The 13335-nt window shown below is 40.3% G+C and overlaps 1 protein-coding gene across 3 annotated transcripts in view; it reads right to left on the reverse strand.

The window, feature by feature from the left end:
• Positions 1-865: 865 nt before the first annotated feature.
• The window catches only part of MRPL22 (mitochondrial ribosomal protein L22), a 35266-nt gene continuing 22796 nt past the window's right edge, over positions 866-13335 (reverse strand). For all 3 annotated transcript variants that reach the window (XM_003981358.6, XM_006927964.5, XM_006927965.3), the window contains 2 exons: positions 7143-7212; positions 866-1161 (listed from right to left, as the gene is read on the reverse strand). In XM_003981358.6, coding sequence (XP_003981407.2) covers positions 950-1161; positions 7143-7212 — 282 coding nt within the window. In that variant the 3' untranslated portion in view covers positions 866-949. The remainder of the gene's footprint in view (positions 1162-7142; positions 7213-13335) is intronic.

Here is a 13335-nt window from a genome sequence, read left to right on the forward strand (position 1 = left end):
GAGGTGGTGAATCAGAGTCATGGGGGCAAGAAGTGTGCATTAACAAGCAAGCACCCCAGGTTCTCCCTCTACATACCAAAGTTTGAGTAACACTGGTCTAGGGCTGTGGGAGTGCTTTTCTTGTCAGTGAAAACACACATCAGTGAGAGCCAAGTAGAGCTGAACACTTGCTCTACTTTAATACTAACACCTTTCTGTGAATAAGAGGTCAGTGAGTGCCACCTACTGCCTTGTCTTGGAATGCAGTGCTCAGATCAGTTCAATTCCTCTCTCCGTAATAGAATTCACTCTGAAAAATGAATCAATCCAGAACAAGATAGCCAAGTAACAGAAAGCATTGTTGGAAGGAGACATGAAAACAGTCTTTATTTAACTAGGATTAAACTTTCCCGGTTAGAGGGTTTTGGAGTTCTAGATTAATGTATTTAATAAACTTCTGTAATCTCTAGTTACTGCTAAAGCAGTCAAGGAAAATAAAATTCCTCACCCGCTGGCCCACACCAACAGTGAAAGAAAAAAACAGAACTACACAATGTCCTAAAATGCATGCAGCTATGCTCACCTCCACCACTTCCTTCCCTAGTCCCAAGAGAAAAGCAAGGGAAACAACCACAAGCTTTCTTCTTCTGTAACCTTCTACTCAAGTCCCTTACTGAAACTGCCCTGCTGCAGATGAAAAGTTAACATTCCCTCCCAAAGGTACTCAAAAAAGCCTTCTGAATTATAGTCTGTTACTATGTTGAAAGCTGATTTCCCCTCGCAGGTTGCAAATATACCCAGAGGACAAAAGAGGTGGGCAAAAGCCTTATGAATATTCATATAAAATGAGCAATTATACTTCATATTGCAATAATTCAATGACAAGTCATAAAAAGCATTTGTCTTTAATTTGTCTCGTTTTAGGAAATAAATGGCAAAATATATACACTGTGGAATCTGAACCCCCCCATCACAGAGTGTGAATAATGGTCCGGTTACGAAGCTCCTGAATATACTCCTTGGCATGGGTGACTGCCGTCTTCGGTGCCTCACGTGGAGGTGGAGGGCCTTCCACCAACTTCACAAAATAATGGCAATAAACCTTCTCCATGATCCCAAAGCGACCTCTGCCATGGTATCGGATGCGTTTCAGGTACTGGCCTCGCCCTGAGGTTGACTCAGCTAAACAGGGAAGACAAAGAGAGTTACAGGAAATGACTGCATCCCCAAGACTATAGCTCCATCAGGTGAGCAATCTGTCCTTTCTGCGACTGGATTCTTAGACTACCTGAGTTCCCTGGCTGGTGAGAGCAAATCTGTCTCAACACAAGCATCTCTTGAGTACTTATTAAGGAACAGGCTCTATTCTAGGTGTTGGAGAAAGAAGGTAGCAAAGGTCCTATCTTCATGAAGTGTACAATCCAGAGGAGAAAGACAGAAAATAAACATGATCATTGCAGTCAGTGACAAGTACGAAGAATAAAACAGTGATGTGACAGAGAATGATGGGGTGCCGGGAGAGACCTCAGACTGGAGGGTGTGTCACGAGGCATCTTTGAGGAGGGGACATTTGATCCAAGACCAGAATGAGTCATCCATGCAAATATCTAGGGACATGGTATTCCAGGCTGAGGGAAAAGCAAGTGTAAAGACCAATGGTGCCCGGCTTGTTTTAGAAACAGAAAAAAGACCAGCCTGCTGAAGCATCCTAAACAAGGGAAAGAGTCTTACAAACAAGGGAAAGAGATCAGACATGAAGGCAAAATTACATAGAGCCCTGAAGGCCGACCTAAGGAGTTTTTATTTTATTCTAATTGTGATGGGAAGTCACTGGAACCAAATGTTCCCAAATGCTGGTCCTCTGACTACATCAGACTAGCCTACGGAACATATCTTAAATGCAGATGCTGAGACCCCCATCTCTGGAGATTCTAATTTAGTATATTTGGGGTGGGCCTTGGAAATTACATTCTGAACAAATAAGACCAATCCCTTTCCCCCAGTAATTCTGATTTGGGGCCAGTTTTAGGAACTCCCACATCACGGCTGCTTCCCCCTCTCCCGTCCCCAACTCTGCACGTTAAAGTCTGACCTTGTAAAATTTAAGAAAATTTTTCCAACACTAGTTAAGAAGAAATCTGTTACCTGTTTTCACACACAGTAAATCAGAGTGGTAGCCGCCTTCTACTATTTTCTGAATTTATTTAGTCCATTACTTCGTGAGTCAATTTAATAAGGCTTTTACAAAGCCAAAACCTATAGAATACGTATCAAATTAATCCACTTCAATACTCACCATTCTTATATTCTTGCTGAGACATAACTTTATAAATACAAGGACTATGTTCAAGTATGCACCTGACAACCCTCTCACTAGAGTCCTCTCATGAAATGGGTTTCAGCAGAAACATCCTAGCTTTGCCAGAGAGAAAGCTAAGGATGAAAGTGATTAAGAAAACCTCTTCAGGTCTCAGTGAGATAAGGAAAGAGGTGCTATCCTTCTATCAACTTCATCCCTGGGCACTAAAGAAATGTGTTTAAGGATTTCCAAAGAGAAAGACAAATTACACAAATCACTTTATAATGAAGTAAGACTAGTTCCTCTGGATCCACCTGTCAGGAGGAAACCTACAAATAAGCATGATGACACTAGAAAAAGTTTAGAAATCTTCTAAAAGGCATTTTGCAAACATGACGGCTGCTTCTATCCACACTTGTGACGCGGCTCAACTTGAGCACCAATTTCCAAACGCTCTGAGGAAAAGGAACACTACTCCACTGAATACAGTATTTTAACCAGCTAACTGTGCGGTACTACGTAACCTATCCAAACACAATGATCAGCCTTATCAGGGTCTATGTTAACTACCACTTTCCATCTCCGCCAAACACATTAAGAGCAAACATCAGTATCTGCTAAATGTCAGTCACGATTTCATCCTAAAGCCATGAAATACCATCTACCTATCTTGTGGCACATAATGCCATCATTTTTTAGTTCAGAACAAGAACATTAATTCTTCTGAAACACCAGGATTCTTTAGTACACTACAATGGGAATATGCAATACAGTCACTCTGAGGTCTGAATGAAATCAGGACTTAGAAGTATAGATTCCAAATTGGTTTCTGGTCTCCACTCCTCCAGTCTCACATAATAATTCTGTATGTTAGGGGTTTCAACTGTGTTTGTATGGAACCATTTCAATTAAAATGAAACAATATATAGAAGCTCACTATCCTGTGGCTCTGTTCCAATTGAAACACAGGTGGAGAGAGATCCAAAACCGTGCCATTCATTCACTCACCAACTATTTCTGAGTTGCTACTAGGTGCCAGGCTCTATCCTGGACTGCAGGGTTTCAGCAGTGACCCAGACATCGAGGAGCCCTTCTGTCTGCCTTATGCCCCACCCGTGGAGGCCCCAAGGCACAATTTCAAAACCACTGCTTATGGTTAATAGTCTTAAAACACTGCCTCAATAACGTAAATCTCCTACCCCCAAACTTCCTGTGGTTCCTTTTCAATACAGTGTTAACCAAATCCCAGAGCCTCCCATGGTCGGCCCTCTGGATCTAGGCCCAGTCTGCCCTTTCAGTTTTATCTACTCAAGATCAACCTGCTGCTTCCTTCAACTATTCTCACTGGACCACACAATTGCTGCTCATTCCACCCTAGGTGCCTTAGCTCATGTGGTTACTCCACCCTGAAAATCTTCTTTCTTCCTGGATGCTCTTTCAAATACCCAAATAGCTAGCTTCAAAAGCCAAATTTTTCCAGAAGATTACCATGATTCTTCTAATCAATACTGACCTCTTCTTATCTGTTCCTACTATTTACCTACATTACTCTTTTTGGTCCCAAACCATACGCTATCTTGTATAAGTGTTCATGTTGAATCTGTAAAAGTCACTGCCTCATACGCGTCTTTTGAATTGCCCCAAAAGTTCACGTTCAACAAGGAATGGAAATGATTTTGAAATACAACTTCTGCTAATTACTATCACTTTTTCAATACAGGTATCTGGCAAATTTGTTCAAATTCTAAAATAAGTTTCAAAATTTTCCAAGTACATACAGTACTAACAGTGTAAACGGTTTATTCTTGCTCAGAAGAACAATTTATGTGTCCTTCCAAAGAACTACAAACAACAAAATTACATGTGCTAAGTGTTTTAAATTGCTTTAATATGATATACTGCCACCTCTAACTGTGTGGGTAGTATGCACGTGGAAGGTACTCAAATACTTTCTGAATCAAAGAAAAAAAAACATTAAAACATCTCAAAAATGGGAACAGCCTAAGGCTAATGCCCAACAGGCATCCAGAATTTAAAATACTGTCAGTATTTCCTATTACTAGTATTTAGGTAAATGTGAATCCTGACATTCTAAAATTGGAAACCACTCTTCTCCCCCCTTCATCGCTCTTTGCCCAGAAGACTGATTTACAAAGTCAGTCAATCACTTTCCCTAAAGAATCACGTTAGATGCCATGAATCACTAAGCACTGACATTTTATTAGTCCATGTCCACTTGTTAAGACCTGTTCACAGTGCCATTAGTCATCATTATAAGTTTGAAAGGAAATGAATTTTCAAAATCTGTGGTCATGCAACACCAGGTATTAGCTTTAGAATGATGACAGGCATTTGAAGGAATTACCACATAATGAGAACATACGCTACCAAAAAGCACTTCCCTTATAATGCTAGACTTGCTCATGTCAAGGGACTGAGGGGCCACCGCTAAGCCAAAATCATAGCCAACAAGCGACTAGACTTTCATAACTCGAAAAGACATCTATCCATGGAATGAAATGTTTAGGCCTTTTTCAAGAATACAACGAGAAAAATCAGTGTCCCGTATTTTATAGGTAAGAATCACTAAGATGTTTATTAAACAAATAGCTCCCCAGGCCTCCTCCCCCTCTGAGGTTTCAGATCCAGTGGGTCTGTGGTGGGGCCTGGCAATCTATATTTTTTTAATAAGAACCTCAGATGATTCTTATCAGGGAAGTTTGGCAAATACAGGGATAAAATGTCTGACATGTCACGGTAAGATTCTTCATCTTTTCAAAGGTACTCATTCCTTTTTCCTTCAGAAAGGAGGTAGGCAGCAAAATACTTAGCAAATGGGTTTTTATAATCATAAGACAAATCTAAACTTATCAGTCCCATTCAAGAAGAGATTTTTACACAAAAGTGGGTGAAAAAAGGGTACAGGTTGGATAGAGTTTTTTCAGCGGAAATGTGCAGAAGGAGACCAACGAATTAAAGGCCCATTCACGTAGGATTGGTTAAGTTTATTTTTGCTTAATGGCAACATTGAACTTTGCTCCTTCATTTGGGAAGACAGGATTAAGCTCCTCACCCTTTCTCACTTTACGAAAATTACTGAAAAGGATTTAAAGACAAATTCTATTTCATTTGTATCTGAATTCCATTACGTTTTGTCTGCCAGCTAAGAAGGCCATATTCCTATGAAACTGAATAAAATTAATTAAATTAGATTTGATATTCAGTCACAGAGCAGGAAAGGTCACCAAGAGGCTTTAAGCAAATAGTCTCGCTCTTCATCCATTTCATCTCTTCCAATGATTCTGGACCCTCCCAGCATTATTTATTCATGCTGCTCCCAGAAGAAAATGCTTATGATTAACTACTAAGGCCCTGCATTTTCTGAGCTGCCCTTTTGATTTCCCTCTGCATCTGTGCATGTATCAGAATATAATCAGTTATACAAGATTCAGCTTTAAAATAAGACATTTCAATTTGAAATCATAACTCATTTGCATTTCAGGAGTAGGTGTGGTCGCCAGCATCAATTCCAGGTGAGCTGAGGTAGGATTTTAACGTAACCAGCATAAATATCTCCAGTAGGGCAGTGGTCATGTGGCTAAGTAGAATTTACATGATCTGTTTTTATTCTAATTGTTGAAAAATCCTAATGGACAACTAATTTCTCCCATAATGATTCAGCCTTTTTCTCTCTATTTAGAGAGTAGCAGTTCCCCATATCTTGAATTTAAAATACCTTTAGTCCTTCCTATATGTAGGTTTGGCAGATTGAGAAAATTTTGCTTCGACATCAACATCTCTGTTTGATTACAAAACTGCTGAGGTTAGGAGTAAGTACTGCCGAAGAGAGAGGAAAACATTAGCCCCAACCACCGCTCCACTGTGTAGTGTTGGGAGGGGGCGAGGGAGCTTTGTAATAGCATTGGTCTCTTTCTCCAAAGAGAACTGTGTGAAGGTATGAAACAAACAAACAAAAAATCCCTTACATTGGACAGTGCATCATGCTTCCCAAAGCATTTTCACTTAATTTAATTTGATATGCAACAAGCATACAAAACCTGAGACAATGCTTCAGAATGTAAAAACAAAGAGAAACAAAGACAGCTGGATCATCTGAGCCTTCCAAAGCCCCTTGGCTTTTACAATTCAACAGATTTTCCATCCTGGTGACTAGAAGGTTAAATTACAGGACACCTTTATGGATTAGACACCTGGTTTGGCAAATTATAAATAAATATATTTGTAAGGCCACCTGTGATTCTTTATTTACCTCCTCCAGGTTGACAAAGAATTCATTTTTAAAATTCAGTTCTGGGGCACCTGGGTGGTTCAGTCGGTTAAGCATCTGACTTCGGCTCAGGTCATGATTTCACAGTTCATGAGTTCGAGCCCTGCGTCGGGCTCTGTATTGACAGCTCAGAGCCTGGAGCCTGTTTCAGATTCTACGGCTCCCTCTCTCTGCCCCTCCCCCACTCATGCTCTGTCTCTCGGTCTCTCAAAAATAAATAAATGTTAAAAAAAAATTAAAATCTCAGTCTTGTTCTTTCTTAGTTTTATTATGATTCAAGGACCACTCCATGTACCATCCTGATACCCACTATTTAATAAATTATTGGCAATGGTTTCATGATCTCAGTCATACTGCACAACAGGTAACAATAAAGCAGTAAGGTTATTGCCATTTATAACCATTTATAACAGACTAACTTTAGCATGCTGAAGGCAGAAGAATAAGCTATTACCAGCAATTTTCACTGGCAAACCCGGTCCTAAGTAGTTAGATATCAAAGACTGTTTTTAGATAATGAACTTGGCATCACTATTGGAAAACATTTTCCAATGCTAAGAATATTAAAGATCTTACCTATATATAAATTGGATCTGAATTCCACATTGTGGTCTCTCACTGCCATATCTTGTGCTTCTAAGAGAATCTTAAACAAAGAAAAGACAGGCATTCATATGGCTGACCCTGAACTAAAACGGAATTAAATTTCTCATTTCTTGTTGTTATCTCTATAATATGACTGCTAATCACATGCCTCTGTTTTATAGTCTATTTTAAAAAGAGAACATTAAATGATAACAGTACTAAAGAAAAGGGATACATTGAGCTTTCCTTCCTCAGACAAGAATTGTAAATTCAAGCAACACAGTCCATCCTGCTAAGTTTAAAGTAGAATGTATGAGATGCAAAGGAGGAAATGGCAGCATTGGTAACAGTATCCTTGGTAATGAACACTAGTATGTCTTTGAGTCAAGAGACTTGTCAAAAAGTTCAAGAAGCTTAAGAGCTAAATCTTATTGAAAATTCTCAAACTTTGGATCCAAAATAACCATTAAACAACATCAGACAAGTAGAGAAAATCATACTTGAAAATTTTAAGAATTATTAAATTTATATTCTGTAGATATTTTGAATTAAGTTAACCTCCTCCAGAACCCATTTTTTAAAAAGAGGACAATTGTCAAAAATAGCAGAAACCAATCTTCTACTCACTTAGAGAATATAATAAAAAGCTGAGTACACAAAAGATACTTAGTAATTGCATTCTGAACTGAATTAAATATAGGCATTACAATGGAACCTTTTAAAAGTCTGAATCCATCAATCTCAACTACTGAACTACTAAACTAAAAAGATCTGGCTCTAAGTGAGATTTAACTGAAATATAGAAAATAATGCTGATATCCCCAGATGTCCTCATCGCAGCTTTTTGAAATACGAACACCATGTATCCACATCGAAGAAGGTAGAAAGTACAGTGTTGTGGTTTGAGGGAGAAACGGATAGTGGGTGCTGCAGAAGGAGGGAGCTGTGGTTGCAGAGAAGGGCAACAGAGAGAGGAGCACACGGGGGAACGCACCAGAATGCTTCCCCATAGGCAATACTTTGGAAAACGAGAGGTGCTAAATTTTGTGAGTTCTTGAAACCAGTGGGACTTAAAGCCTGGAGTTTTAAAGGCCAGCGCCTTGGCTAGAATAGAACCCCAGAGGGCACCACATTGCTCCTGGAAAGAAGGCAGGCAAACAACCCGGGGACACACATCATGGAAACAGCTATCTAAAGAGCGCCTGCGGCACACAGTAGGGAGACTATTGCTCTTCTCAGAGCATGTCCCTGAGAGGCGGCATTCACAGAGATGCCTCTCTGGGAACAAGGCAGCTAGCTGGCACCATTTCCCTCCCGGTCCCCCAGCATAAACGCAGAGCCACCTGATGGAAGCAGCTCAGTGCCAACAATGGCTGCCTAACTTGCTGCCAAACCCCAATCCCCTGTGCTTTTGTGGGACTGTCCTTCTCAGCCACACTTGCCTTGATCCCAGCGTGGCAGGCTCCTCTCCCCCATGAGACCAGCACAAACCCCTGCCCACATCACGTCTCCCAATGAGAGAGTTCTGCAAGTCCTCAGTTCTGGTGGAGTTGGTATCAGGTCTCAGGTCTCATTTCACAAGCAGACCAGAGCACATCTAGTTAAAACTCATCACATTCAGGCCAGGGACAAAACACTGCCCATAACAAGCAAGGAGGGCCTCTGCAGACGACTGGCCTGAAGGACAGAGCAGCCAAAACACAACAGTGGAGCACATGGAGCGCACACCAGAGACACTCACTGAAGCACCAGGCCCTGGACACTACTTGACCTCTTCTTCACAAGGCCATTACTGTCAGGAGTAGGAGACAGACTGGCTACTTTGTGTTTTTGTTGCTGTTGTTTTAGAGAGCACAAGAGTGGATGTGTGGGGGAGAGGGACAAAGGGAGAAAATCTTTTTTTTTTTTTTTTAATGTTTATTTATTTTTGAGAGAGGGAGAGGGTGAGCAGGGTAAGGGCAGAGAGAAAGAGGAGAGAGAGAATCCCAAGCAGGCTCCACACTGTCAGCACACAGCCCGATGCAGGGCTCAAACGCACCAACAGTGAGATCATGACTTGAGCCCAAATCAAAAGTTGGATACTTAATAGACTGAGCCACCCAGGTGCCCCAGGAAGAGAATCTTAAGCAGGCTCGGTACAGAGCCTGATGCAGGGTTCAATCCCACAACCCTGGGATTTGACCTGAGCCGAAATCAAGAGTCAGACGCTCAACCAACTGAGCCACCCAGATACCCCATAACTGGCTTTTCTAACAGAGCGAAGAAGGCAGGGACTTAGACAAAATGCCAAGACAGAGGAATTTATCCCAAATGAAACAAGGCCGCAGCCAGAGATCTAAATGAAACAGATATAACATGCCTGATGGAGAATTTAAAGCAACAATCATAAGAAAATTCACTGGGTTTCAGAAAAGAATAGAAAACATCAGTGAGACCCTTACTACAGTGGTAAGAGTTAAAAAAAAAAAAAAAAGAATCAGAGTTGAAGAATCAATAAACAAGACTAGAAACATGCTTGAAGCAATGAAGAGAGACTGGAAGAAGCAGAGGAACGAATTAATGACCTAGAAGACAAAATAATGGAAAATAATGAAGCTGACCTAGAACACAAAATAATGGAAAATAATGAAGCTGAATGAAACACGAGAACAGACTTATGGAACTCAGTGACTCCATCAAACATAATAACATTCATATTATAGGAGTCTGACAAGAAGAGAGAGAAAAGGGGAGAAAAATTATTTCAAGACACAATAGTGGAAAATTTCCCTAATCTGGAAGGAGACAAACATCCAGATCCAGAAGGCACAGAGAATTCCCATCAAAATCAACAAAAGCAAGCCAACATCAAGATACAATATAATTAAACCTGCAAAATATAGTGATAAAGAAAAGCATCTTAAAAGCAACAAGACAAAAGAAGTCCTTAATTTACAAGAGAAATGCAAACTGGTACAGCCACTCTGGAAAACAGTATGAAGGTTCCTCAAAAAATTAAAAAGAGAGAGAGTTATGAGCCAGAAATTGTACTACTAAGTATACATCCAAAGGATACAAAAATGCTGATTCGAAGGAACACATGCACCCCAGTGTTTATAGCAGTGCTATCAACAATAGCCAAATTATGGAAACAGCCCAAATGTCCATCAACTGATGAATGGACAAAGAAGATGTGGTGTGTGTGTGTGTGTGTGTGTGTGTGTGTGTGTGTGTACAGACACGTGCACGTGTGTGCGCACAATGGAATACTATTCAGCAGTCAAAAAGAATGAAGTCTTGCCATTTACAACAATGTGGATAGAGCAAGAGTGTATTATGCTAGGTGAAATAAGTCAGGCAGAAAAGACAAATACCATATGATTTCATTCATGTGGAGTTTAAGAAACACAACAGATGAACAATGGGAAGGGAAGGAAAAATAAGATAAAATCAGAGGAGGCAAACCATAAGAGACTCTTAAATACAGAGAAGAAACTAGGGGTTGCTAGAGGGGAGGTAGGGTGGTAGATGGGCTAAATGGGTGATGGGCATTAAGGAAGGTACTTGCTGGGATGAGCACTGGGTGTTATATGTAAGTGATGAATCAATCACTGGGTTCTATTCCTGAAACCAATACTACACTGTATGTTAACTAACATGAACTAAAAAAAAAAAAAAAAAAAAAAAAAAAAATTCTTTCTCCCTCTGCCCCCTCCCCCACTTGTGTGTGTGCTCTCTCTAAAAAATATAAACAAATAAATATGGGGCACCTGGGTGGCTCATTCAGTTAAGCATCCAACTTTGGCTCAGGTCATGATCCTATGGTTCGTGGGAGCAGCAGCCCAGAGCCTGCTTCGGATTCTATGTATCCCTCTCTCTGCCCCTCCCATGCCCACGCTCTTTCTCTCTCTCAAAAATAAACCCTAAAAAAATTTTATAAAAAAACATAAATAAATAAACAAGGAATTCCCATCCTTGTTTTTTGTTTTTTTTTTTTTTTTTGGGTAGAGAGGAGGTTTTGTTTTTGAAGGAGAGAGAGAGCGTTAGCATGAGCAGGAGAGAGGGGCAGAGCAATAAAAAATCTTAAGCAGGCTCCACACTCAGCACAGAGCCTGATGCAGGGCTCAATCCCAGGACCCTGGGATCATGATCTGAGCCAAAAGCAAGAGTCAGACACCCAACCAACTGAGCCACCCAGGCACCCCTGTCCTTAACTTGTTTAATAGAAAACCCCAAGAAACAAAAACCAAAAATACAATCTTGTATGTATGCTGCCTATAGGAGATTCATTTTAGACCTAAAGACACCTGCAGATTGAAAGTGAGGGGGTGGATAGGGAGCCAGGGTGGCTCAGTCGTTTAAGTGTCTGACTTTGGCTCAGGTCATGATCTCACAGTTCATGGTTTCGAGCCCTGCATCAGGCTGCGTGCTGACAGCTCAGAGCCTGGAGCCTGCTTCAGATTCTGTGTTTCCCTCTCTCTCTGCCTCTCCCTGTCTCGCACTCTGGCTCGCTCTCTCTCTCTCGCTCTCTCTCTCAAAAATAGACATTTAAAAAAAATTAAAAAATAAAAAAGAAAGTGAGGGGGTGGAGAAACATTCATCACACAAATGGATGCCAAAAGAAAGGTGGGTACCATACTTATGTTGGACAAACTAGCCTTTAAAACAAAGATTGTAAAAAGAGACAAAGAAGGGCATTATAAAATCATAAAGGGGATAATCCAACAAGAAGATATAACAATTGTAAATATTTATGCACCCAACATGCAAGCACCCAAATATATAACAACAATTAACAACAAACATAAAAGGGCGTGCCTGGGTGGTTCAGTCAGTTAAGCATCTGACTCTTGATTTCAGCTCAGGTCATGATCTTGCAGTTCACGAGATTGAGCCCCACATCGGGCTCTGTGCTGACAGCACAGAGTCAGCTTGGGGATTCTCCCTCTCCCTCTCCCTCTCCCTCTGCCCTCTCCTGCTTGTGCGTTCTTCCTCTCTCTCTGTCAAAATAAATAAATAGGAAAAAAAAACATAAAGGAACTAATTCATAATAACACAACAATACTACGGTCATGGGGTTCCTGGGTGGCTCAGTTGGTTAAGCATCTGACTCTTGGTTTCAGCTCAGGTCATGATCTCATGGTCGTGGGATCAAGCCCTACATCAAGCTCCAAACTGAGCAGGGAGCCTGCTTGGGATTCTCTCTCTCCCTTTCTCTCTGGCCCTCCCATATGTGTGCTAATAATAAATAAATTTTTAAAAAACATTTTTTAAAATATACTAGGGGACTTTAACACCTCAGACTTTAACATCTGTCAATGGACAGATCGTCTGAACAGAAAATCAACAAGGAAACAGTGGCTTTGAATGACACACTGGACCAGATGTACTTAACATATATTTAGGCCATTCCATTCTAAAACAGCAGAATACACATTATCTTCAAGTGTACATGGGACATTCTCCAAAACTGATCACATATTAGGTCACAAAACAGACCTCAACAAAAACAAAAAGACTGAAATCATACCATGCCCCTTTTCTAAAGACCATAACACTATGAAACTAGAAGTCAAACCACAAGAAAAAAATCTTGAAGACCACAAATACATGAAGGATAAACAACATGTTGCTAAACAATGAATGGACCAACCAGGAAATCAAAGAAGAAATTAAAAAATACATGGAAACAAATGAAAATGAAAACACAACAGTCCAAAACCTTTGGGATGCAGCAAAAGCAGTCCTACAAGGGAAGTATATAGCAATACAGGTCTACCTCAAGAAGCAAAATAAAGCTCAAATAAACAACCTAATCTTATACCTAAAGGAGCTAGAAAGAAAACAAATGAAGCCTAAAGCCAGCAGATGGAAGGAAATAATAAAGATTAAAGCAGAAATAAATGATAAATGATACAGAAACTAAAAAAACAATAGAATAGATCAATGAAACCAGGAGCTGGTTCAAATACCATTAGCCCATTTGTACATACTGATTCAGCTACATTCAGAACTGGAAAGGTCTTTAGAAATCATTAAGCAATTCCACCCAGTTTACAAATAAGAAAAATGGAACCGGACAGGTTAAATGTTGTGCCCATCATCATGATAGAATCTGTCACAGAAAAGATTAGACTCGAAGTCTCCTGGGTCCCAGGCCAGTGCTCTTTCCACCCAATTAATTATAAAATCATAAGCCTCAATT

This window comes from Felis catus, chromosome A1, assembly GCF_018350175.1.
Source record: "Felis catus isolate Fca126 chromosome A1, F.catus_Fca126_mat1.0, whole genome shotgun sequence".
Lineage (NCBI taxonomy): Eukaryota > Metazoa > Chordata > Mammalia > Carnivora > Felidae > Felis > Felis catus.